The sequence below is a fragment of the Peromyscus leucopus genome, chromosome 2 (genome assembly GCF_004664715.2).
Source record: "Peromyscus leucopus breed LL Stock chromosome 2, UCI_PerLeu_2.1, whole genome shotgun sequence".
Taxonomy (NCBI): domain Eukaryota; kingdom Metazoa; phylum Chordata; class Mammalia; order Rodentia; family Cricetidae; genus Peromyscus; species Peromyscus leucopus.
In genome coordinates this window covers 6,841,195-6,868,761 of record NC_051064.1, presented here as the reverse complement: position 1 = coordinate 6,868,761, position 27,567 = coordinate 6,841,195, and the positions used below count along the sequence as shown (strand labels likewise).

Sequence of the window (27,567 nt, the reverse complement as noted above, 5' to 3'; positions counted from 1 at the left end):
TAAAGTTGACTCAAAGTCTCTAAACATGGGGATAGATCCTGAGTGACATAAGAAGACAAAAGTATTCTGTTCTGACACAGTCACTAATGTATTATTGGGTATATGACAAACAGTTCAACCAGGATAAACAATAGGATTCTTAGTTGGAACACTCTGATAGAATTCCATTCTGATACCAGAATATACAGGGAAATGAAACACTGGAAGAGTCCCAGCAGCCATTCTACACCTACACAGCCACGCAGACAAACGTCACAAGTGGAACAGAACCATTAAGGCTTAAACTCACCCTTCCTAAAACCTCTACTATGTCTGCATTTTCAGGTAATTGAGACCATAGATTTTATTTCTATTTCAACAATAATGTAATATTTGTCCAACACTGTGGTTCAGATTAGCATATGAAAAGGTCTGAACGAAGCACAGGTTAGGCATAGCTCAGGCTGAGAAGGTGGCCATCCTCAGCATAAAGGTGAAGTGATGCTGGTTAAACTATTGGCTGCAGTGGGAAAGAAATAGCCTAAGGGACCCCTCCCTCCTCTCTCTTCAGGCCTCTTCTAACAGAACCGAGTGGGCTTGGTGATTAGGGCAGTCCTCTGAATTAGCACCCCTCAATACAAGGATTTCAGGGATACCATAGGCCAGGGAGATGGCTCAGCAGGTAAAGATACTTGCTGCCAAGCCTGGCAATCTGGGTTTCATTTCCTAGAGTCACATGGCAGAAAGAGAAAATGTCAACTCCCACAGTTGTGCTTTGACCTCCACATGCTCATCAGGGAACAGCAGCACTCATTGTATAAACACACACACATACACACACACACACACACACACACACACACCAAATAAAGGAATGAATACATAAATAAATATTCTTAAAAACAAATTTTAAAAAGGGATTTCAAGGAGTATTACTGGCTTGAATGGCTTACATACCATACTCAAAAGACATACATGTGATGGTTAGTGTTAACTGTCAACATGACAGAATCTAGAATATAGAATCACCTTTGGGCATGCCTATGGGGGGGTGTCTTTTTTTCTTTTCATTTTTCTTTATAAGAAATTTTCTACTCACTCTACATACCACCCACTGATACCCCCTTCTCCCTCCTCCCATCCCCCAGCCCTCCCTCCCAAACTACCCCACATTCCCCACATCCCCCAAATCAAGGCCTCCCATGGGGGTCAGCAGAGTCCAGCACACTGAGCCTAGGCAGGTCCAAGCCCCTTCCCATTGCACTAAGGTTGCCCAAGGCGTCACACCACAGGCACCGGGCTCCCAAAAGCCTGCCCATGCACCAGGGACGGATCCTGATCCCCCTGCCTGGGTGCCTGGGGGGTGTCTTGATTGATTGACTGAGGAAGATTGCCCACTCTAGGTGGCACCTTTTCTCAGGCTGGGAAAAAGGAAGCTGAGAAGAGGCATTTGTCCCTCTCTGCTTGAGGAATGTAACCGGTTGCTTCAGGCTCCTGCTGCGTTGACATTCCCAGCATGAGGGACTGTGCTCTGGAACTGTGAGCTAGAATAAACATTTCCTTCCTTAAGTCGCTTTTTAAAATATGTATTTGTATTTACAGTGTGTGTGTGTGTGTGTGTGTGTGTGTGTGTGTGTGTGTGTGTGTGTTATGTGAGTACCACAGCGTGGGTCTGGAAGATCTTTCCTTCCACCGTGTCCATCCTGGGGATGGAATCCAGGTTGGCAGGCTTGTCAGCAAGTGCTTTAAGCCACTGAGCCATCTTCCTGGCCCTAGTTGCGTATCTTTATGTCTAGATCTATGCCTATAACCATTTCTATAGCCAGAGTCATACCAATATCTATATGTACCTCCACATACATGCCTCTATACAATCTATAGTTATCTCTATCTGCTTATGTCTATAAAGAGTATGCACATGCAGATGCATAGATAATACTTTTATTAGGTTTATTGTAATGACAGAGTCATTCATTAATACATTAGTGTTCGATAAATATTTGTTGAATGACTGTAAAGAAATCCCTGTAACGTTTTAAGTTCTGGGAAAGGCTAGGTGTTATGTATTGTACTTATTGTTGTAAAGCGAATATCAACAGAAAATCCAGCATTAAACTTGCTTATCACGAGGGAATGCATTTTCTCAGTTATTTCAATTTCAGCAGCAGAGTAGAACTGAGGCTCAATGATGTCGCCCGAAGGCTTTGTCCTGCTTCCCTCTGTCATCCTGGTACTGGCTTCACTTCAGACTGACTCTCGGAGACTATCAGAATCTGTGTTTCCTCATTTATGTGCCCTCAGGGGGCCATAAGTCTCTCCTCTTGGTCTTTCTCTTGGCTTGTTTCTTCACATCACTAGGAGGCAAGCACCGTCCAATTTACAAAAGAAAAATGATATTGTAGTAAAGATACTAACTAGCTCATATAAATTCTAGAAAATTGGGACAATATAGCCCAGGAGCAACCGTTAGGGCAAACCTCAAAACTCCTGAGCATTCGTCCCTGTATCCCAGATACCTATGAAGCAGGCATCCTCAATGGCTCATCTACTCAGAAGTGCTCATAAGGCCTGAGAAGGGAAGGGCCTTTGGGATGTTCGGCCACGGGCTCAGACCTCCCGTGAGTCATATGGCAGCAGTGCCTTAGACACAAAGAGACTCAGAGAGTGGGCATCCAGAAAGGCCCACTCCACGCCTGCTCAAGACCCTTTCCACATGAGCCACCCACATGGCAGGTAGCTCCCCGGAAAACAAAACTGAAAGGGTTGACTCACCACTCTGCAATGCTTGAGTGATAATTATAATTCATTATAATTATCAGCTGCCCACTGCTCCATAGATCTCCCTCGCGGGGGGGGGGGGGGGGGGGCGGGGGAGGGGGGGGTCTGCTAGCACCGCTGGCGGAGCTCCAGCTTGCAGCCGTGTGGGGTTGAAGTCAAGAGACGCGGCACATCTAATTCCTGTCAGGGCGAAGGCCACTGTAGAGCTGTCAAGGCGAGCGTGACTCGGCCAGCAGCAAGCACAGTGACAGCAGCCCATCTAACAACAGTGGCAGGCAGCAATAACCAGAACAGGTTCCCTGGAGCACTGAACGGCACCCCCAGGGATGCTGCAAATACGCCAGGAAGGGAAAATTTATGTGGTGAGGATTCCTTAAGAAGCAAGCGAAGATTTAGAAGCAGCAGGTATTAATGTTTTTTAAAAAAAGCAAAAAAGCATGTCTCGGGGGCATGCAGACCACATTTGTGATTAGAGAAACACCTGTCACCTTTCCTGGACTCAAACAACACTTAGAAGGAAAACAGAGGTTTTGCTAATTAGCTTGTTTCCTTTCTTCTCTGAGGACGCACGTGAGACTGCTTGCCTGAAGGCTGGACCTCCAGATTTTTGCAAGACTGTTTTCTTATAAACTTGAAATCTCAGCAATCCAGGCCATTTTTCCCCCAGAAAAGTTGGCAGTACAACAGAGAACTGTTTCACTTCCTCTGCTACTTTTACTATATTACTCTGTTTTATTATCTTCAAAGAATATAAGTCTAGCTAAATTCTCAAAACTCATTTCGTATACTTATTGACTACCCCTGCACACATAGTCACAAGAATGTGACTTCCATGAGTACAAGGACCTTGCATATCTTGTTAGTGGATTCTCAAGGCTTAGAGCAATAACCACTGCATATGGCCACCACTCGACCAATATAGTTAGATAAAAATGAAGACATGGCTCCTCACAGACCTTGAAACATTTTATTTGCTCAGATGAAAATTCAGGCAGGGTGACAGCACACAGGTAATTAAGGCAGGAGGATATGGAGTCTGAGGCTAGCTGGGTTACATAGTGAGACCTCATCTCTCTCTCTCTCTCTCTCTCTCTCTCTCTCTCTCTCTCTCTCTCTCTCACACACACACATACACACACACACACACACACACACAGAGTCTGTAAAGTACCATCTACAGTAACAATGGTGTCTAAGAAATGATTGTGAGAATTAGGGAAATTAATGCAATGTGTTCACTACCTCTATTGAGGCAAGCAGTTCCTAATACATACAAATCTCCACATAGTATACTTTAAATTGAGAGAGAGAGAGAGAGAGAGAGAGAGAGAGAGAGAGAGAGAGAGATCTAACTAGACATCAATAGGAGAAAAAAGACAGAGAAAACAATTAATGTACATGAAACATGAAGCCAATACAGCGGTTCTCTGTAGAGGTTCCCAACATCCATTCATTCAACGTATGTCTAAGTCCGTTATTACTGCTACTGTTCACACCTTTTAAAAGTCACTGCCTGGATGCTCCGGAAACAGCAGTGGGAGCTGCTGTTCCTTTTGTCAGCATTAAGTCCTTCGAAGGCACGATCATTTCAACTCTCACAATAACCGTGGAGGACTAGTACTGCACCACAGTACATGTGCAAAAGTGAAGAAGACCCTGACAAGACTCCCTGGAAGATGCCCAGCTCCTCTAGGAAACAAGCAACAATGCCAGTGTTGACAGACAGGAGCCTGTCCTTCCAAGTCTTAGCTTTTTACCCGACAGGATTTTTTAATCCCCCTTTGGAAGAGTGCTTTACAAATGGAGATGTTGAAAATGCTGACACTGTGAGGCACTTAGAGATTTCATTATTTAGTCATATGCCAAGAGCATTTCTCAAAGCAGCTTGAGACCGTAAAAGGGAAATACACTCTGACTCACTGGTCTGGTTAAGTTCAGAAGTTTGGCTTTCTGGTTTTCAATTTATTTTTGCTCTCCGAAGGCTTCTCATGGACCTCAGCACTGCTAACTGGACTATGGCGCTTGTTCTGCGATCCAGTTCTGACTCCAAGCAACATACACTGGAAGTGTGAGGTCTGAAGTAGACCTTCCCAGTCCCCTGGCCAGTCCAGTGGCTTACAATTAATTACCCTCCGTAATTAGCAGTATTCATTCTCCTCAACCACAGTTGCTCTGATTTTGTTCTTATAGCTTCCAGATGTTTCTTCAAAACAAAATTCCACTGAGAAGGTGTGGCTGTTAGAATCACTAACCAGAAGAATAAAAAATGAAAACTTCATCACTTATTTACATTCATTCATTTGTTCAACTTAGCCCTACAGAACTTAGCCAGAGGGTCTGTCAACCAGTGGAGAAGAAAACCCACCTTTCTTGCCCTCAAGGTGCCCTCTGGGTCTGGTCCAAGAGGCCGACACAGAGATAACCTCATCTGATGGAGATGGGTGTAAAGCCACACAGGGGTTGTCAAAAGGAATGTGGGCGCTGTTGTAAAGAGTTTGACTCAGCCCCTTAACTGGGACGCAGGACACAGGAAGATCAGAGGCAAAAGCATCAGCAAATCATATAAGAGAAAACCTGAGCACTCTGAGTGTCCAATAATTGGTCCAGCTGGCCTTTGAGGTTCATTTCCTATGACAGGTTTCCAGTAAGTAGCTGATTAATTGATCAGCTGACTGACTGTTCTGGGGGTAAAATAAACTTCATGATAGAGCTCATCGGTCTCTGAACAGTATGTAGATTTTGTTTTGCAAATTATAACTAGGAAGTACGAATGTCTAAAATGATCTCGTGAAAATGTGAATGTGTAAAAAGGGCTAGGTATTTAAAAAATGTAATTGTGGGGACTATTCCTTATGTGGTGTCAAGGCTCTGTGGGCAGATAAATATCTAATACATAATCCAATCCCCAAGGCTGAACAAGTAAGCACTTATGATATAATATGATGTCAGCCTCCATTCACGAACCAAGAACAATAGGGTAACAGAGGGTGACTTCCTGAATTCTATCTAGGGTGAGCAGGAAGGCATTACTGATAAGGTCACATTTGAGACAGTCTAAAGGACAATCAGAAGCTCATCTCTGTCTAGTGACACCCTACAAACATCTTTCATTTCTATCAGGCTGTTCCTAACCTTCCCTCAACACCCCACACTTGGTGCTGTGTCTTCTCTCAAGCCTTTCACTGTGTGTAGAGAGACCCCCTTCCCTGTTTTAACAATTCCTGCTAGCCCCTCAAGGCCCAATGCAGACATTATCATACATAAGATCCATGGAAATCTCCCGAACAACAGCTGTAGCAGCAGCTAACCATCAGAAAGTCCTAGGGAAGGACAAAGTGTGGATGCCCTGGGAGAAGGAGGAAGTCTGATTGGCTGTCTGAGCTCAAGAAAATGGCCAGGATCCTTCTCCATAAAACAAAGTCTTTTCCTCATGGAGAGTATTCATGCTCCCAGGTCTAAGACTATGAATCTGATTTTTGAGGAAAAATTTGTATCACTTTGATATGTTCCCAGTAGGATGTCCACACAGCATGAAAAATAACCGATGACAGCAGCCATCTCTGTACCAGTCTGAGTATCAGATGACTGTCACTGTGAATGGAAGACTTTGGAGAGGTCACAGATTCGTGGGGATAGATTCAGGTGTCACAGTCGTCACGCTGCTGCTTTGTTGACCTCCCGGCTCTCCAGATATAGATCACCTGTGGTTCTTTCTCTAGACTCAATGTCTCGACAGTGAAGAAAGAGAGCAAGTGGAGTGTAGATCCTAAATAGCAAGATGACAGGAATGCCACCTATGGAGAACAAGCATGAACCAGGCAACTCATTTTTTAAAACTTAATGCGGTTATTGCATGGGTTTTTTTATATTATAAATTACTGAGGAATTGTTTTCCTACACTATAAACATCAGCTCGATATATAGAGGCATCAGAGGAATGGACTAATAATGTTCCATTATGAAGGACCTCACTTTATTTAAAATCATATATTTATATTATTGTCTGTATATGTTTGTAAGTGGTGTGCATGATTGCAAGTGTGTTCACACATGTGTGTGCACATGAAGATGCTCATACACAAGTATGCAGATCAGGCATGTATTATCCTTCATCCTTGATTTCCTTTTACTGAGGCAGTCTGTCACCGAACCTAGAATTAATCTAGTTGAGGTAGCCTAAATCCAGGGATCCCCCATGTCCACCTCCCAAGAACTGGGATGAGATACAGACACACACAGACACACAGACACACACACACACACACACACACACACACACTCGCACACTCGCACACACATGTGCATGCATGCATGCACGCTCCTGGTTATTGTATGTGTATACTGGGGATCTGAACTCTGGTCCTCACACTTGTCCAGCAAGGTCTCTTTTCTTGGCATCTGCTATTCATTTTCAGTTTGTCTGACTTACTTGCACTTGGAGTTTTACACTAAAGAACTAACTTTGACCAGATTTAGGTAAAAAGCTAATATGTTGGGAAAACTCATTGGGCTATTTCATAGAGTTCAAGGAAAAGTCAAGAAGGGGGAAGGAACTGATCGATTTTAGAGAAATTGGCAGTGAAACTGAGAGACTTCTCACCACAGATACTCCTTTCACATTAGTTCCTGTGACATCAACCTTATGGCTTTCCTCAACTCCACTTCCATTTTAGTTCTCAGGAAAGAGCTCCTGTTGGACACAAGTTAGATCAAATATTCTACTTGAAAAAAAAACCTTTTAATAAAAATATGTATTAACGGGAATATATAGCCACTGGTGTGGTGGTATTGTGTTCCTCAAAATATTGTGTACCTTAATAAACTTATCTGGGGTCAGAGAACAGAAAAGTCACTAGTTAGGCAATGATAGCACACACCTTTAATCCTAGCATTCCAGAGATAGAAATCCCTCTGGATCTCTGTGAGTTCAAGGCCACATTGGAAAAAGCCAAGCATGGTGACTCACGCCTTTAATCCCAGAAACCCAGCCTTTAATCCCAGAGAGTGGTGGTAGAAAGAGAAAGATATATAAGGCGTGAGGACCAGAAACTAGAAGCATTTGGCCTGGTTAATCATTCAGGCTTTTAAGCAGCAGTTCAGCTGAGAGCCATTGGGATGAGGACACAGAAGCTTCCAGTCTGAGGAAACAGGACCAGCTGAGGAATTGACAAGGTGAGATAGCTGTGGCTTGTTCTGTCTCTCTGATCTACCAGCATTGACCCCAATAACTGGCCTCAGGTTTGATTTTATTAATAAGAACTTTTAAGATTCCTGCTACACACTGGAGAAGCCAAATGTACAGAAAATAGAGCAATTTCTTAGAAGGGGGAAACCTGCTTAACTAATAAGGCACTTGGAAAAATACCTTCCCATTTCAAACACCTCTTTTCTGATGTAGTTCTTACCTCTTATTCCTTCACACCCCACTACCACCTCAGGCTGATGAGAGCCAAATACCTTATGTAACAATATCCTGGGTGAGCTCAAGTGCCATTCTCTCTCTCTCTCTCTCTCTCTCTCTCTCTCTCTCTCTCTCTCTCTCTCTCTCTCTCTCTCACACACACACACACACACACACACACACACACACACACACTATATGTATATATATATAGTCAGATAGTCTTATCTTGACTACACATGATGTTCTTCCTTGGTTACTAAAGCCATTTAGCTATTTCTTGAAAGTAAAATCTAGACATTTATCAATACCAGAAAATATGGTGTGTGTGTGTGTGTGTGTGTGTGTGTGTGTGTGTGTGTGTGTGTTCTGTTATACTCCATTCAATAATCTGTAAAAAAAAAAAAAAAAAAAAAATACTCTCGGTCAAGTCCAACCACCTTGCCAAGAACATCTTTCTTCACATTATGGCACCTGCACACTCTTATTTCTTGAAAGTTTTGATTTCTTTGGCCCTTGTAACCCTGTTCATATTGAGGAAGCTATTCTTTGTTTTGCTTTTTTTCTTCTCCTTATTCAGTGACATTACTTGCAGACAAAACTGCCAATTTCATCCTGAAAACTACCTTCCTGTTTTCAAAGAATTCTATTTCATTCATATTTAAAGAGTAGTATTTCTCCAATAAAAAAAACTACAATTATGTCAGAATTACCACTATCAATTTGCCCCTTCATGGTGTTAGGTTTCAACCCTGGGACAAATGGCTGAAGTGTCTGTTGTAATGCCTGTTCTTGGTTGTCAACCTGACTATATTTGGAATCAACTATAATCCAGAAATGGAGGGCACACTTGTGATCTGGATCTTGAGGCAGGAAGACAACATGCCTTTGATCTGGATCTTGAGGCTGGATGACACACTCTTTTGAACCAGACCATGAAGCTGGAAGGCACACCTTTAATCTGGGTCATACCTTCTGTCAGAAGCCTATATAAGGACAATGGAAGAGGGAACAGTGTGTTCTTCACCTACTTGCCCTCACCTCCATCAGCACATCCATTCCTTCTTGGAGATCCCAACAGACCAGCTGAGACACCCAACCACGTGGGACTGAGTAGCTACTAGATTCTTGGACTTTCCATTCATAACAAGCCATTGTTGGACTGCAGCCTGTAAATCATTCCAATAAATTCATATATATATATATATATATATATACATATATATATATATATATATATATATAGAGAGAGAGAGAGAGAGAGAGAATTTTCATTCAATAAGTTCTGTGACTCTAGAGAACCCTGACTACTACACCTGTTTAACACATTAAATCGAACCTGCTGCACCTGGTTCCCCTCTGTGCCCTCTCCCTTCCCCAGACTGGCCTCTCCTGGGTGTCCCTGTGTCTGTCTCTACCTATGCTCTCCCACATATTTACAGTAAACCCTCCCCTCCACTGTACCTAGGAGCGGTCATGTTTCCTTTCCTTTTCCTTTTTATTTCTTTCTTTCTTTTTTCATTCATTCATTCGTTATTGCTCCAAAGCCCTAGAAATCATGAAATGATCTTTAAATCAGATTGCACAACTCTACTGGTCCTGTAAACGTTGGTATATAACCATCAAATAATAGTGTTACTGAAATATTATAGGTTTTCAAATGAGCAGACCTAAGCAGCCCAATATTGTTATCACTTGGGATAAATTACTAAGAAATTTAGAAATCTTTGCCAGAGAAAAGTCCTAAATTGCATGGAACTAATACACAATAAAATAGTGTTCTACCTGCCTATTTTTCAAATCAGTTTTCATCCATCAAAGAGCTGCTAATTATGGAAAATGACTAATAACCTTTTAGAGCCCCCAAACCAGTGTTAACTACAAGTCCCATGATGCAAAGCTCGAGCCTGAACCTAGGTTACCCACACTGCCTCCTGGGAATTGAAGTCTTTTTTTTTGTCACCCACTTGGCAAACTAGATATCGTAGCCCCACTTCTCAGAAAGTCACTTTTAATCATAAAGTCTGTGAAAAACCATCGATCCCCTGCGAGGAATTTAGAATTGTTCTGTCTACTGCAGAGACGGGGACCAACAACTCGCGGGAGAGCCTCCGGGGGCGGCGGCGCGGTGTGACGTCACTTCCTGGAGCGGCTCCCCTCCCTCCGGTTCGCGGGAACCGGGCTGGGTGTCCGAGCCGAGGCACCGGCGGCTGCTGCCGGGCTGAAGGTCACGTGCGTCGCCCCGGGTCCCGGGAAGGAGGGCGACCCGCCGCAGTCGCAGAGGAGCCGCCTCCCGGCGCCCGGACGCGCGGGGCCGCTCCGAGGTAGGGCGCGGGGGACACCTGCCGCCGCGACGGCTGGCGGGAGGGCGCGGGGCGGCTGCAGGGGTCCCCGCCGCACCCCCTGGCCGCCCCTGACCTTCGGCCGCCCCGGAGGGCTGGGGGCGGCGGAGCGGGGTCCGAGGGGGCGCGGCCCGCGCCGACCACACCGCCCCCGCCGGGTCCCCCCGGGGCCTGCGTTCCGCCGCCACCTCGCTGTCACCCACCTCACCTGTCCGAGGGAGACAGGTAGCGCTGGAGCATCCTCCCGGGGACACCCGGCAGGCGCCCCCGGAGAACGCGACACGCCCTCCGCACGCCCCGCAGCTCCCGGGTGGAACTCCCCCGGGCGGGGGGCACGCTTAGGCCGCCTTCCGCAGCCCCGGGCCTCAGGTGGCAGATGCCAAAGGCCAGCTCGCTGGCGCTGAGAAGTCATGCTCGGGTATTCTTTCTTTGCGGGGGGACGGTGCGGGGGTGGGGTGCGTCTGAAAGAACGCAAGGGGTGAATCAGCAGCTCCGGGTCCTTGAATATTCGACTCCAAGGAAGGTTCACTGGCCACGTGAGGTTAAAAAAAAATCCTGTTTCAGCATCTTCCCAAGGGCAATAGAGTTGTGCAAATGCACTTGGGCGCGTAGATCCCCTGTCCTGCCATTTCTAGTGGTCGGCACCTAAAATTTTAGTTTATTCCTTAATGATGGAATGGTAGATCATTACGTCTTTACAGTACAAAATTATTCTGACACAACCATATTTTGGACCCTAGATTGTGGAGAATTGATGTATTTGATGCTAAGTTTTATAAAATGTTACTTTCAGGACACTTGTTGCTGGGTTGGTGGTGCAGGTGTGTATCCCGGCGACCGGAGACTGAAGCAAGAAGATAAAAGTTCAAGCCTATCTGGGCTACTTAGCAAGTTCACAGGCAGCACCTTGGTAAGTTAGCGAGACCCCATCTAAAAATTAAAAACATCCTTTTTTTAAGAAGAGATGGGTAGAGTACCTGCCTTAGTGTTCCCAAGGCTCTGACAAGATAAAAGAGCACGCCTTAATACATACCACCTAAGTTTCTGGTTGACTATGATTTATTTAAGTCCTTGGTCTATAAAAAGGCAATGTGTATAGTACTATCAGGATGACAAAACTTCTTCTTTTTTTTTTTTTTTTTTTTTTTTTTTTTTTTTGGTTTTTCGAGACAGGGTTTCTCTGTGTAGCTTTGCGCCTTTCCTGGAGCTCACTTGGTAGCCCAGGCTGGCCTCGAACTCACAGAGATCCGCCTGGCTCTGCCTCCCGAGTGCTGGGATTAAAGGCGTGCGCCACCACCGCCCGGCTGACAAAACTTCTTATTCTTCCTCTTTGGGGGGAGGGCGGGGTGTGTTTGGTGTGTATGTTAGGATTGAATCCATTTGAAATGAACGTCGCAGAAATAAAGGAATTAAAGTAGGAAAAAAAAAAGAATGCTGTGTATTATGAGTATTAAGAAAAGAAATGTAAGCCGGACGGTGGTGGCACACGCCTTTAATCCCAGCACTCGGGAGGCAGAGCCAGGCGGATCTCTGTGAGTTCGAGGCCAGCCTGGGCTACCAAGTGAGCTCCAGGAAAGGCGCAAAGCTACACAGAGAAACCCTGTCTCGAAAAACCAAAAAAAGAAAGAAAGAAAAGAAATGTAGAATAAGTTCGCTCTCTTCACCTTGCAAACAAGAGTCCACGGAGATAATTTAGATGAAAGGAAGGTATTAGAAGTATGTCTTCATAAACTAATTGAGTGTCACAAATTCAAAAGGACATTTTGTTTCTTTTGGATTATGTTCGAGGTAGAAGACTAACCCTTGAATGTTTCCTTCTCATTTTTAGATAGTGAGTTCCTAAGAAGAAAATAATGAACTGCATATTGGTGGTTCTTTAAGTGTTTGGAGTCCAGAGTACACAGGTTTGTTGCCAAGGCCGAAGAAGATGGCAACCCCTTATGTCCCAGTTCCTATGCCAATAGGAAACTCTGCTTCCAGTTTTACAACCAACAGAAATCAAAGGAGTTCTTCTTTTGGTAGTGTCTCGACCAGCTCAAACTCTTCCAAAGGCCAGTTAGAAGACTCAAATACGGGTAATTTTAAGCAGACGAATGTTCAGGATCGGATGGACAGTACATCATCGGTCTGTGGTAGTCCTCTCATTAGGACTAAATTTACAGGTACAGATTCATCCATTGAATATTCTGCTAGACCAAGAGACACTGAAGAGCAGCATCCTGACACACTGAACTGGGAAGATAGACCTTCTACACCTACGATTCTGGGCTATGAAGTTATGGAAGAGCGAGCCAAATTTACTGTAAGTATTGGCTTCTGCTGCACACCAGTAACAAGTAAAAGACCTGTGTGCTTAAGTGCGTCCTGATTAAGGCAAGCCTGTACTTCAGATTCTTGACCATAAAATTCTGTGGCTATTACCCAGTGAGTTCCATGCTTTTGCAAACTCTTATTTTACCACCAGACATACCTCTGTAATTAGCACATAGACAGAAAAAGAACATCATAGAGCACCCCATGCTCCCACAGTCAGTACCCACTTACCCAATATTTTTCTGCTAGCCCCGGTTAATGTTGCCCCTTTTTATACATGACATAAATGTGGTTGTTGAGCACATACTCTTTGGGATCCAGTTTTGTTTCAGCATTATGCTTGTAAGAGTCACCCTTAATCTTGCCTAAGATTTAGGCAGGCTTTTTGGGTAGCTCATTTTTATTGCTGGTAGTACTTGTTTTTTCAGGTTCTTTCAGACACTACTGCTATGTTCATTTAGTACTGATCACTTGGGAAACACATGTACACGTTTCCATTTGCAGTCTCTTGGGGAGTGAAGTTGCTAGTTCAGAGCCCAGTCTTAGAAGTGAGCTGTGCTCTGTAGGGGTCATGCCCTTGCAGTGTGGGATTTCCACTCATTCCACAACTTCCTAATGTGTCACCTTTTTTCTACCTTCTTAATTCATGTTTTCTGTTTTATATAAAATGGGAGTTTTCTTAATAACTAATTACATTAAAACATTCAAAACCTAGCCAGGAAGTGGTGGCGCATGCCTTTAATCCCAGCACTTGGGAGGAAGAGGCAAGTAGATCTCGAAGTTCAAGACCAGCCTGGTTTACAGAACAAGTTCCAGGACATCCAGGGCTACACCAAGAAACCCTGTCTCAAAAAACAAAAACGAACATTCAAAACCTTTTTGGCTATTTGAATATTCTCTTACACATCTCCATTTTGCAGTTCCCTGCATTCTAGACACAGTCCTTTTTCAGATATGTATGTGTGTGGTAACTGTTTTCACCTTTCCTTAGTGCGTGCGATAAACATAGCCTTAACATGGCCCAGTTTGTCATGGTCTTTTATTACTAGTACTTTTTTTCCTCTTGCCTCTTCTTTTAAGATGGGGTCTTGCTGTGTAACCTGGGCTGTTCTCAGACATTCTGTTCTGCTGCCTCTGCTTCCCACATGCTAGGACTGGGCATGTCTACCACACTTGGCTCCGGCTAGCACTTCTTTTATAATCTTTGCCTCCTCTAATGTTGTAAAGGTGTTGTCTGTGTTTTTGTCCAACAGTTTTTTGTTCGATCTTTCACATTTATATCAGCAGACCATCCTGGAGTGATTCTTATGTCCATATTATGATGAAAGGCCAAGCCATTTGTATTTTTCTACAAAATCTCTTAATCAGGCTTTTATTTAAAAGTGCTCTTCATTTCCGGTGTTGCCTATGACACAGTCATAAAGGTGAACCTCCTATGCTCCATTTTTCTGTCTTTTACGAGTTCCACAACCCTAATTAGTACAATGTTTAATAGGCCTTGATCCCCAGTAATTTCAGCACTCCAGCTCTGTTATTTCTCAGGATGGCCCTTGCTGTTCTCTGCCCTGTGCACTTGGTTTGTTAGATCTACAAGTCACTGGAGAGACCCTTCACCTTCACAGTACTGTCTTCAGCTATCTGAGGAACCCATTGATTAAGTCTTCAATTCCTCCTAATAATGTCTTGTAGTTGCTGGTGGAGGTCTTGTGATCATATTTGTCTGGTATAACTGTTCGATACTCTTTGAAGGGATCTATAGTTACTTGTTTTCTATTTATTAACTACTGTTTACAATATCTGTTCAGTTTTAATATTTTGGGGTTTTGTTTTGTTTTGTTTGTTTGTTTTTTAGTGTTTTGAGACAGGGTTTCTCTATGTAGCCGTGCCTGTCCCTGGAACTCACTGTGTAGACCAGGCTGGCCTTGGACTCATACTGATCTGTCAGCCTCTGCCTCCCAAGTGTTGAGATTATAGGCAGGGGCCACCACAACTCACCTAGTTTACATACTTTAATATTGTGTGTTTATGTATATTGGCCTGTATGTGTTTAACATTAACCCTGCTAAAGTCACATTAGATTGAAGGGTTTGTTTTTGGATTTTCTTGCAATAAAGTTTTTATGTTTACTCTAATGTTTCATGCTGTTAACTTCTGCCTGGAGGAGAGGACCTCCAAGGAAAACTGTTGGCATTAGTTTTGAAGAAACAGTCTAAGATAGGATGCAGGTATCATACCACTGGGATAAGATGCGAATCTGTGTGAAACCATCATTTAGAACGTTTCACCCATTATAACCTGATGGCTGTTAATTTATATTGACCTACCCATCTTAAGAAAGAATGTGTACTCATTAAGAGTCTGCTAGGGTGTGAGTGTTTTTGTCTGCCTAGAGCCACAGGTTGAAGCCTAACCTCCACGATGAAGCTACTAAGAGGTAGGACCGAGCTGGTGAGACGGCTCAGTGAGACGGCCTTAGCTCATTCCTAGGACTCTCATGGTAGGAGACAGCAGTTCCTGGATGTTGCTCTCTGATGTCCACACATGTACTGTGGCATTTTATCTTGGTCATATTTTTTTAAATTATTTTGGTGTCTCCATCTCCATATATTTGATTATCTAAATGACTTCATATTTCTTGCATAAAAATTGCTTGATATATCAAGTTTTCTAGAAATGTTTGACCTCTTTCTTTGTCTTCCCTCTCTTTCTCCCCCTCCCCTCTCTCAATATCGCTTCCCCTGTATCAATCCCTTTCTCTCTAGGTATATAAAATACTAGTAAAGAAAACACCAGAAGAAAGCTGGGTAGTTTTCAGAAGGTACACCGACTTCTCTAGGCTTAATGACAAAGTAAGTAGTCAATAAATCCCAAGCTGCCCCTCAGTTGTGAGTTATCAGTCTGTTCCCTGTCTTTGTGGGTTCATAAGAAAATCAGACTTCATTTCACTATAATAATCTTCAGTGTCATCTACATGGTTAGCTGCATATTTATGAAAAATTGTTCTAATATAAATATGAAATGCTTAATATTTCATATATAATTATATAACCTCAAAAGTTTGAGGAAAATCTACTTAACATCACTTAAATTAAAGGAAAGTTAACAGAAATATGTAATGTTAGTATTAGTTCTATTGCTGCCTACAATGTTAAAACTCTTCCTAATAGTGGCTTGGGATGGGGTGTAGGTGCTTTTTAGGGCCAGACAAGCTCACAGTCAAGTCTTTTGGCCAGCCTGGACTCTTATCTGGCGTCTCTGGGGAAGAATCAGCTTCCAGGCTCATTCAGGTTTTGGTCAGAGTTTAGGTTCTCGATGTTGTAGGGACAAGGCCCTTGTCTGATTACTGCCTGTGAGCCGCAGATCATTCTTAGGGCATGGATCCATCCTTTTATGTGATTCCTCCATCTTCAAAGCTACAGCCCAACTTTTTTTTTCCCCCAGTGACTGGTCCTAGGTTAAATAGGTAATACATCAGAGAAGATATGCAAATAGCCAATTATATAATATCTAACAGTATTTATGAAGTCAGAAATGCAGATTACAGCCGCAGTAAATCCTACTCCTTTCCCCAGGATGACTAACAAGAGAAAGTGGAAAATACCATGTGCAGGCACTGGTGTGGAGCAACTGGAGTGTCTGCATGCACGGCTCTGGAAGCATCAAGACACAATGAGAAAAAGGCTTAGCTGGTTTAGTTATCTTAATGTCTGGTGAATAATTTCACATAGTCAGTGGTATAGAACAGTACTCAATTCATGTAATTGAGTTTAACTTTTTTTTTCTCTGTCTCTTTTTCAGTTAAAAGAGATGTTTCCAGGCTTTCGATTAGCACTTCCTCCTAAACGCTGGTTTAAAGATAATTACAATGCGGACTTTTTAGAAGATCGACAATTAGGATTACAAGCATTTCTCCAAAACTTAGTAGCTCACAAGGACATTGCTAACTGGTAGGTAACAAATTGAAATAAGAGATTATAAAATTATTTCAAAACCCAATTTAAACTGAAGAATAAATTTAGGACCAACTTCATATCAGAACATAATGGAGGGTGGGAATTGAATTAGTTCTCCCAAATAAGTCTCTGCATGGAATTTTCTTGCTTTCTTTCAATTGAGGATTTTATTTAGCATTTTGTTTGTATTAAAGCTTTAAACGTGAAGGGAAATTTTCAGTGTACATTGTCCTCAAACTATCCAGCATGTTAGCAATCATTTAGCCAAAATAGCTCACATAATATTGAACTTTTGGTTAATGTAACAATAATTTTAAGGCTAATATTTTTATATTTCTCCAAAGTAATAAACAATTAGGAAGTTAGATTAATTCATATAGTAAAGTAAAATTTCTGGAAACATTGAACAATGTATGAAAAGGATCAAGTTTTTTTGCATTTGAATATAAGAAAATCTCTTAATGAATTATCATATTTGAAGGATTTATATTATTAGAAAAATTACAACTGTTTTGAAAAACTACAGAGAGCATTTTCAGTGAACATAGCATATGGTACATGTCTGAGCTGTTTGCAGTTTTTCAAATAATGGTGGAAAGTAACCAAGAACCCCTCTATCTCTTTTTCTTTCTCTCACTCCATCTTTGCATGTCGCCTTCAGCCCTGCATGAGCCCTGCATGCTCTACCTGAGCATCTATCTGCTCCTCGGTGTGTGCCGCCTCAGCTTAAGAATCGTCTTCAGACAGTTTTCCCCCAACTTCAGCATCAGTATCTGCCCAGACCCGCAGCTCTTTCGCACATCCCCACTGCTCTAGTCCCTTATGTTTTAGGACCACTCAAACTCGTCTGCTTTTCCTGTGGCTCGGCCCTCTCCATCCTAGTACAAGCAGCTCCCTGCCATAATTACTGTAGTTTCCTGCTCGTCTTCCTCTCCTCATCCCCTCTTCCTTCTGTAGCTCACTATAGCCTGATGGTTTTGTGGTGCACTTTGATGAGATCATTCTGGTCCCAGCCTACTCAACTGTCTTTCAGCCATGGGTTTGTTACTTCTCCATTCCTCCATTCTCTGTACATCAGCTGTGTCCATCTCCTCTTTATCTAACATTATCATGCTTCTTGGTCTTCAAGTATATTGCTTCCTAGAAAGACAATATTTCAAACTACACCACTGTAACTCCTATACATCCCAAAAATTTCGACACAAACTTCACTTCATTGGCTTTCTTGACTAGCCCTTTGCCTCTCCACTACGGAAAACAAGGTCTCTCCTTCCTCAGAGTATTTGTAGGAGCCCTTCGATGGTTTGAAAGTCGTCTCCTAGTGCTTTAAAACACCTGTGGTTGTAATGACCTTCTCTACTTCTGGGTAGGATGATACTCACTTTGTACCAGTCTTAAGAATTGAGAAGATAACACTTTGATCATTACTAGTATAATTTAATTTCATGACATCTCAGTTTAAAAAGGCTGGTTGGTACTTGACTTTCATCACATTTGGTTTGCACAATATTTTTGTGATTATTTGGTTTTGTTTCTTTCACCAGATTGTAAGATTTAGTTATGTGGTTATTGCATTTACTGTGCAATGTCCGTGCTTAGCACAACGCTGACTCAGTCAGTTCTCAGTATCCCTTGAATAAATGAATGGTAAACCTGTTAGTGTTCTGTTAGAAAAGAGAAGTTTGTACGTATGAGACAGAATATTTGTGTGTGTGCATATACAATATATTTACATTTCTCAAAATCCAAAAGAAGAAAGATTATCATTAATGCCAGGACAGAAAAAGCAATAACAAGAACTAGTAAGAACTAGAATCATAGAAAAGGCCTTTGAAATTTACCTTACACTGTACCATAAAGGAACACTGTAATGAGGAAATCTATACATGCTTTCTCCTGCCCCATACTCAGTAAGCCTGATGTCTTTGTACTGAAAATATGCTAAAGTATACTCTATGGACCACTTTAAGTAACTTTGTTTACAATTTCAATTTTAAGTAGCAAAATATAGCTTATTCAGACGCATGGTTTTTAAAATTACCAGTACTAGATTTCAATCATTAGAAGTTGGGCATTGCAGCCAAGTATGGTACAGAAGCCTGGACTACCTGCCCTAGGAAGGTAAAGGCCAGAAGACTGTGAATTTGAGGCCAGCCTGGGTTATCTACAAAGGTCATCTCAAAAAACAAAATACATGAAATAAAATAGATCAAATCTACTTATCAGGAAAAAGAAAAAGAAGAAAGGTGTAGGTCAGTAAAGAACATATGCCTTGTTCTTGCATCATCTCTCCGCCTTTCAGGACTGTTTCTTCCATAAACAAGTGCCTGCTTCTCAGCCTGTCAGAGGCTCAGTTCCTTGCAGCCGTTCTGCTGTCGATGGTACCATTCCTGTGGTGCTCCGTGTACAGGATGTGCATGGTCTCCATCCCAAGTCACACAGTGGAGGGAAAAGGAATTCACTGTTCAAAGACTTCATTGTGTTTGACAATATAGGCGAGAAGAGTCTTTTATGCTGAAAGGAGAACAGAGGACATTCCTCCCAAGGGAAAAAGGAATAGACAAAACTTCTACACCTCTTCATGAAACCCTACTTGCAGATCTCTACAGAGAACTGTATGGGGGTTTGCCAGAGACTTCCAGCACACAGGAAATGAGGCATGGGGGTCTCAATTTCCAGACCAGCCTGCCCTACACAAGAGATACTGTTTATTTGTCTGATTTGGGGGTGCTGGAGTGTTGGCTCAGGGGTTTACAGCACTGACTACTTTTCCAAAGGACCCAGTTTCAAATTCCAGCACCCACATGGCAGCTCACAACCATGTGTAATTCCAGCCCCAAAAGGATCATCTTCTCTTCCCCAGGAGCACTGTGTGCGTGCGTGTAGAGCAAACACACACAGGCACACTCCCATAAACAGCAAAACGTCAAAAAACTAAAATTGAGTGTGTCCTTATATGTGTCAGTAATTGCTCACGTGTTAAGTCAGTCTTCACTTTCCCTTCTGGTAGATTATATGCACTCTCTGATAGCCAGTGCGCCTACCACACAGCTGTCCTCATCACACAGCTGGTGGCAGCGTTTAGGACTGTTAGAATTGCTCCAGCTGTGACAAGGCTAGAGTGGAGAAAAGATGAAAGGAAATTAAAAATCCTAGTTTAAAGTACTGAGGATATTGTTTTCAGGTCTAGTTATAAAACACAAAGGAAAAACAAATTGAAAATAAATACTATTTCCATGATAGCAGGAATTATTAGAAATTTTACCCATTCAACACATTTTTATTTAGAGCTTCTTGTATGAAAGTATGGCCACACAAAGATGAAATAGGTGCTGGTCCTATATTAAATCTACGTGAGAAAATGTGCCCCAGAAGTGATAATGGAATGAAATATATCTTTTCGCCGAGGAAATGTCAGAACTTATGACTGGATGGCATTTGAGCCAGTCTCTAAAGAATTAATGATATTTGGACCATGTTTGAGAAAGTGAAGAAGGATTTGCCAGATGAAAGAGAATTTTGTAATCAAACTGCAGAAGTAAAGCCTAAGGTCATATGCTGGGAACAGCGTACTGTTTGGTTTGTCAAAGTGAAGTACAGTTATTTGCACAGTCTCATAGTCAAACACAGCTGTTTTGTTTATGCTGTCTCCTACACTGACATCATTTCACCATCACACCTTAACAGTGTTTAACTCTTCTCTGTTTTCACAAGTATTTCACGTCCCATTTCCAATGATTCACTGATATCTAGCTGTAGGTACTTCGTAGAAAGAGTGAGTAAGTGAGGTTATAATTCCTACACCAGAAGACTGGTAGTCCTGTTCTACTCTGTGCTGTTAGACCAGAACTTGATGGTCATGCATGCAAGTGGAGTGTGTTCAGAGGGAAGTGTCCTACAAAGAAGCATTTGACTTAACCAAGACATAAGACAAAAAAATTTCAGATAGAAAGGGACACACACGCATTTATACTCAGAAGACACATTGAATGTCCTTCTCTACCACTTGTACTTCATGACATTATAATGGTCGTTTTTCTGTCTAGACTTTGATATCCTTTCTGAGACAGAGAAATGGGTATCTTGCCTTGCAGAGCTGCTGCCAGTGTGAAAGCGGTGTGAAAGTGGTGTGATGCGGTGTGAAAGCGGTGATGCAGTGTGAAAACGGTGTGATGCAGTGTGAAAGCGGTGTGATGTGGTGTGAAAGCGGTGTGATGTGGTGTGAAAGCGGTGTGATGCAGTGTGAAAGTGGCGTGATGCGGTGTGAAAGCGGTAGTGCATTGGCGTTGCATCTAGGAATTGAAGCAGTAGAGGAAGTGGAGTAACACTTACTGCTTGGTGTTGTCGAGTGAAAGACTTGGGTTACCCTGGATGGTCAAAGAGCTGAAGGAAGACCCCTATGTGGAAGCCTTGGGGAGACAAGTCACCACTTAGTAAAGGAAGTAGCTGATTCACCCACAGGTGGTTTCTGTAAAACACCGAAGCAGAACGGCCCCTGTGGTTGCCTGGAGCTTAGGAGGGACAGAAAGTGTAGCAGGTGGTTCTGCATCATGCCGGAGCTCTGCCATTCATGGACGTTTGTCTTTCCTCAGCCTCCCTGAGCATGTGTCCTTCCCCTGTATGGTAAAGACTTGACAGTCTAGGATCTGCTTGCCATCAGCTTCCTTGCTGTCTTTGGACTTCCTGTTAGTGTCTTAATACTACTTTTTTATATTCCTGTTTTTCTTTTTGAAGAGCTCTCAATATCCACCCTATCTCTTCATGATTACACAGCCTTGTCATTAGAAAGCTCTCAGGACTAATGCAACCCCAAAGCCCCATTCTCTTCGATGCAGGGTGGCATCTCCTTTATGTAGTGTATCAATTAGTCATGTTCCTGTCTTTTACAAGGAAAAACATGTAAGCTGCACATATATGTCATTATCTCTCAGGCCCAGAATCACTGTTAGGAAGAGGGGAGTGTTTTATTGTGAGGACGTTGATCATCCACCTTCTTAACCCAATGCTGATGCAAAGTATATACTTCATTATATAAAACATTTAGTAATTAAGAGATGTTCAGAATTTTTTCTCTTAATATCTGGGGGGAAATATATATATAAATCAATAAACATAGCAAGGGCAGTCTTTAAGGTATTTCAGAGTAAAGACTTTTCAGACTTTAGAAGTATTCCATGGAGGAGAGAATAAATAAGACTTGCTTTCCTTCATAGCAAGGTGTCAACTGTTCAGCTATTGGCATTGATGCTTCTCTGAAGGTCAGAGTGAGGTTCACTACTCAGGTTGCTGCTCTCTACCATTATTCTGAATTGTGTTTATTGCATCTTATGGTTTGTGTAACAGTAAACTTACAATTTTTATTTACATTTGTAAGATCCTATGGATAGCATAATACCTTTGTATTTTTTGTAATCTGATATTTGCATGTGGCTACTTATGTGAAGACACATACATAAATTGCTTTTGTTTGTACTGTCTACAAATTTCTTGCCTTACACACTGTATAGCTTCAATGTGCCTTTTGTTTTCTGCTGTCTTTTGTAAAGTTATTTGTATGCCAGCTAATTTTTTTACCTTTGAAAAGCCTTGCAGTGAGAGAATTTCTTTGTCTGGATGATCCGCCAGGTCCATTTGATAGCCTAGAAGAAAGCAGGGTAAGTGCTGTATTACATGTCACAAGAAAGAAGAATAAATAATACAGTACAATCACTACATTGTTTCTTGATGGATTAGCAGACAGCAAAATATTATCAGTTCAAGTTAGAGTGGTTTTGCTACAGGCAGCTTTTAATGTTTGAATCAAAGGTTTCTGTCATTGAATACATGGTCCTAGTTTAGTGAAAAGATGAAAATTCGTACATGGCATGTAATAAATAAAAATCTAAAATTAAGTCCTTTCTACTATATTTCTACTGCTTCAAAAAATTAATAAAATGCTACAGGGCTTTACTTCATTTGGCAATATGATTTTATGGTGATCAATCCTTTTCTAAGGTATCCAAGTGAGGAACCTACTCTTAGATTCAAATTGAACTGATCTTCAGAGGTAGACGGGATTATCTTGTTAGCAATTCAGCTTGTGTTTGATAGTACTCAAATTACAATAATTGACACATTAAAGTGGCCCACTTCTTGAAGCAATAGGCTAGATTTACAAAACAGATTTGGTAATAATAGATTAGCTGGAATTTTATGCAAGTTTACCCCCAAATGTTTAATGGCATTTAAATGAAACAGATTTAATTGGTAGGCTTGTAGTTTTGTGCAGCTAAACTGTAGCGCTTCTTTGTGTTGGGGTAAATGCTGTAGCTTTTTAAAAACAGCTTTGTTGAAAGAAAACCTTCAAAAGCTTTATTCATTTGTTCTTTTGTCATTTCATTGTTAAATATATAGCATAGTAGTTTTTAGTATTTATACATCTATGGTACCAGCACCATAATCCAGTTTTAGAGTACTCACATTACCTCAAACATTTTAGTCTGCACTCCCAGCCCAAGATAATCCGTAATCTGCTTCCATTCCCTATAAATTTGCCTTTTCTGTTTGTTTCATATATATAGGTTCATGCAATAATGTGGGTGTGTTTAGATCTATAATCCACATACATAATCTTTCATGTATATGATGTGCATGATAGTTTACATATTTTAATCTTTTCTGCCTTCCTTCACGTGGCGTGTTTACAGGCTATTCCACTTTATAGCCTCGATCCTCAGTTTTTATGCCTCTGTCATTTTTAATGTGTGCACCATCTTAATGTTGGCAGTTCTGTACCATCCTAACTCACACTATGGACAACTTCTTCTAAACCCTGGTACATGTATGCTTTCCTTTCTCTTAAGGTGTTTGCTGGAAAAGGAATTATTTTCTTGTAAAGCATTCTAACGTCTTAACTTGAAAGAAACTTTTTTGAACTAATGGACTATTTTACTGAGTAGTTTCCAGAACACTGGTAGTTTGGGAGAGTTTCTGTTTCTCCGTTCCCTCACAAACATTTAACATTATATACTTCCTTTTCGCCCAGATTGTTTTTCTTCCAGCCGCTAGGATGGGTCATTTCATTGCCTTCTCTGTCAGTCTAAATGAAAAGTCAGCCTTTACCTTGATTGCCATTCCCGGTGTGTGATGGATACCTTTGCTCTGTCTTGGACGTTCACTAATCTGATTGTGATGCATCACCACGCGGCCTCTGTTCTTCACACTCCTCTTCACTGAGCTTCCTGGGCTGCTGCTTTACCTCAGATGTGGAGGTTTCCTAAGACGGCCATTATCTCCTCAAGTAGTTTTCAAGCCCCTCTTCCCTTCTCCCTGGGTCTCCTCGCAATTTTCATTTTGTTGCATAACTCTGAAGTGTTGTTGATTTTTCTCCAATTAATTTTTCTCGGTTATATTTTTTCTTTGTTTACAAGATTGGGTTATTTCTATTGGTTTGTCTTTGAATTCAGGGATTCACAGTTCTGTCTTGTCAGGCCTGCCAGTGACTATTTCTTACTGATTTGTTTTAAATTTTAGTCCTTGTACTTTTAATTCCAGAATTTTCATTTGCTTCTATTTATCCTTCTTATTAAGATTCACTATTTTGTGAAAAATAAATACACCTTTAATTTTTTTGGTTTTAGTACATCTGACATAAAAGCTGCTTCAAAAATCATTTGTTCTGTGTACCATTATTTGAGGTCATTGAGAGACAGTTTCTGTTAACTGTTGTTTTTCCCAGTTGTGCTTGGGTTTGGGGGGGTTTGTCTGTTTTCTATTGTTTTGTTAAATACTAGACAGTCAGGTTGTGGTTAGCAGCCTTGATCTGGTTTCTCTTCTATAGATGGTTGTTATTGGTCTCCTCATTTATTAGCTGTGATATTTGTCTGCAACGTATGTAGTCCCTGGGTTTGGGCTCATTTTGTTATTTTGATTTAGAATGTGTTTGGAAAGTTAAATTCCATTTTAGGTGGATCTATTGTACTACAGAACGGTTGGCATTACTACTTTTTAGTTCATAAAGTTCATGATTTCTATTCTTTTCAAAAGTGTTCTGCCTTCCTACAAGACGATTCTTAAACATTCAATTTTTACATTTTTCCTTTTTACAAAAAAAAAAAAAAAAAAAAAAAAAACCTAAATATTTTTAATTCAAAATATGCCCTGGCTAAGTTGGGAAAGAGTGAAGTTGGTTTGAGTTAATATTTTCTCCACACTATTGCATTAGGGACTGGATAATCTTTGACAAAGGGAGCTGACCAGTTCATTGCCAAATTGAAAACTAGTTGAATAAATTGCCAAAGCTATATTGAGCCTATACATTCAACAAGGCAGTGTGGAATGTAGCGCCTAGAAATTTTTCTGTAAAATTAATGTATTTTCTTAAAGCTGTATTTGAAAATGAATATTTAGATAAAAAACACTTGAAAAAAAATTCCACACTGACTCTTCTATTTCAAAACAAAAGAGACTATAGTGGCTTACAACATCAGCTTGTAGACTTCCTTCAGCAGCTTCTTGTTAAAGAAAATGTATAAAACGATAATAATAAACTTCTTTTCAGCTTAAATTAAACTATTCAAAAGATAAGGCTCAATCCAATAAGTCTTATTTCTGCTTTTTCAATTTGCACCCTATTATCTATTTTTTGTTTATTGGTTTTTCAAGACAGGATTTCTATGTTTAACAGCCCTGGATGTCCTAGAACTCTGTAGACTAGGCTAACCTTGAACTCACAGAGATCTGCCTGCCTCTGCCTCCCAAGTTCTTGATTAAGGGTGTGAGCTACCACACCCATCGTACCAGCACCCTGTTAAAGGGAAACATTTCTGTGCCTCCAAGTGCCTGTATTGGAGAGGAAACTAAGATTGGGGATGTTAACTTGGTCTGCCACCTTTGGCAGAGCTGTACCTCTGTAGAAGTAGCATCATTAGAAGAAGTGAGGTTGGGCGTACTAACAATAAACCAGTTGTGATTAGAGGTGCGTAATGCGAACCGGGTACAGTGGCACATTCCAGTCATCCCAGCACCAGTGGGAGCGGCAGTGCTGGCTTTGACTCATATAAAGACCAGTTCTCAATAATCAAGAATTGTGTTGTGGATTCAAATTTTTTAAAGGAAAAATTATGACTACAAATAATTAAAACCTAAATCCTTAGACTTTCTGCCCCCAACTTAGATATTCTGCAGCTTAGGAACTTAATTTTTCTTGTTTGAGAAAACCAGAAAGGCAAGTGAAGAACACCCGTGAGATGTATGACATGTTTTCTAGAAGCTGCTGCTAGTCACAGAAGATTGCATCCATCACATTCATCATCATTTAATGTTACAAGTCATTCAGAGCAGTTTTGGTTTGGTTGTTTTCTAAGAGCACAAACCATTCTGAGGTCTCATTAATAGGTAAATAGTTCCATCAGCATATTTCTAATGATTATTCGGAAAGCATAGTCTCTAGGGACATTTTCCTAAGATAATGCTCCCTTGTGGAGATAGTTTTTCATCCTGGAAGAAACCCATGGGTTTACAGGAAGCTTATTTGTAGGGGTGGAACTATCAGATACTGTGTGGTTTACTCTCCAGCTTCCCACCATTTGTTCTGCCAGTGAACACATCAGTGTGTTTCCCCATGCTTCCTGTCGTCACTCACCTATAGTGATATTAGCCTTTTGATTCTAGGCTGATTTTCTTGTTTACCAGCTGCCTTTTCTAGATTAATGGCTACATAGGGCTCTTGTATAGCTGTCCATTACCATACTTCATCATATTTCCTGTGATTTTTATTTTACTACACTCCAAGACATAAATGTAATCTTTAAATTATATTCTGAGAGTAAAACTTGCTTTTCACACCGTGCTTTAATTGACTTAGCTTTTCTTTATGGGTGACTACTCATCCCAATACCACTTATTAAAGAGTTCACCATCCATCAGTAGTTACAAGTTCTCCTGTCTCATGAATCATTCATCTTGTCTGTTTGTAGCCAGTCAGTTCTATTTCAGTTAGTATCTCCTGACAGTTCTATACAGTTCATTCTAGTATCTGTAGAAGCTTAGAGTCCCAAGAGCAGAGGTTCTCGCCAGTTTGTTTGTTTGTTTGTTTGTTTGTTTGTTTGTTTGTTTTCAAGGTTGGCTTTTCTTCCCTGTGAATTTTATAATCAACTCATGAATTCCTTGAAAATCCTATTGCATTTTACTTGGGAATACCCTTCAATAAAGGTTTTGTTTCTTTTTCTCCTTTAACTTCCAAGACATCATTAACTTCCAATCATTCTATTAGTAATTGCTGTTTTATAATCTAAATTTTTGTGATTGAATTGTTAGGTTTTGTATGTTTATTTCCCATCCTTACTATATCTTTGTAGATCCTTTTGAATTGCCTATATAGCTAATTGTATCCTTACAATACTAATATCCACAGTTTTCCCCTACTGGTCCTTAATATTGTGCATGGCTTTTTCCTGTATTATTGTGCTTGCTAATATATCCTTGGAGATAAATCAAAACCATCATAGTGGGCATACTTTACCATTCTTCCTAACCTTAAAGAAACCCTTTATCATTGTGAGATGTTTTCTGTAAGCTGTTGATAGTTGTGGTTTTTCACTTGTTATTGTCTCTTTTTGTGGATTAGGAAGTTATTTCTATTCCTAGTTTGCTAGGGTGTATGTATCTGTGTCCTACTGATGGTTTTATTTACATATGTCCTTGGATAACTTTGTGAGGAGTCTTTAATCAGCATGAAATATATTCATACATTTTCAAATTATAAGGAATTATTTGTGAGAGGAAATTTCATTTAATTGCTGAATATAGATGATAATGATTT

The 27,567-nt window shown here is 41.1% G+C and overlaps 1 protein-coding gene across 6 annotated transcripts in view; it reads left to right on the top strand.

Moving 5' to 3' along the window:
• The first annotated feature begins 205 nt into the window (after positions 1–205).
• The window catches only part of Snx16 (sorting nexin 16), a 30,844-nt gene continuing 3,482 nt past the window's right edge, over positions 206–27,567 (top strand). For 3 of the 6 annotated variants that reach the window (XM_028887550.2, XM_028887547.2, XM_028887546.2), the window contains exons 1-6: positions 10,314–10,482; positions 11,294–11,410; positions 12,329–12,802; positions 15,576–15,662; positions 16,612–16,760; positions 22,351–22,420. In XM_028887550.2, the coding sequence (XP_028743383.1) occupies positions 12,428–12,802; positions 15,576–15,662; positions 16,612–16,760; positions 22,351–22,420 (681 nt within the window). In that variant the 5' untranslated portion in view covers positions 10,314–10,482; positions 11,294–11,410; positions 12,329–12,427. Of the gene's footprint in view, positions 325–10,313; positions 10,483–11,293; positions 11,411–12,328; positions 12,803–15,575; positions 15,663–16,611; positions 16,761–22,350; positions 22,421–27,567 lie in introns of those variants that run through there. The other 3 variants (XM_028887549.2, XM_028887548.2, XM_037202357.1) reach the window with 2 other exon arrangements.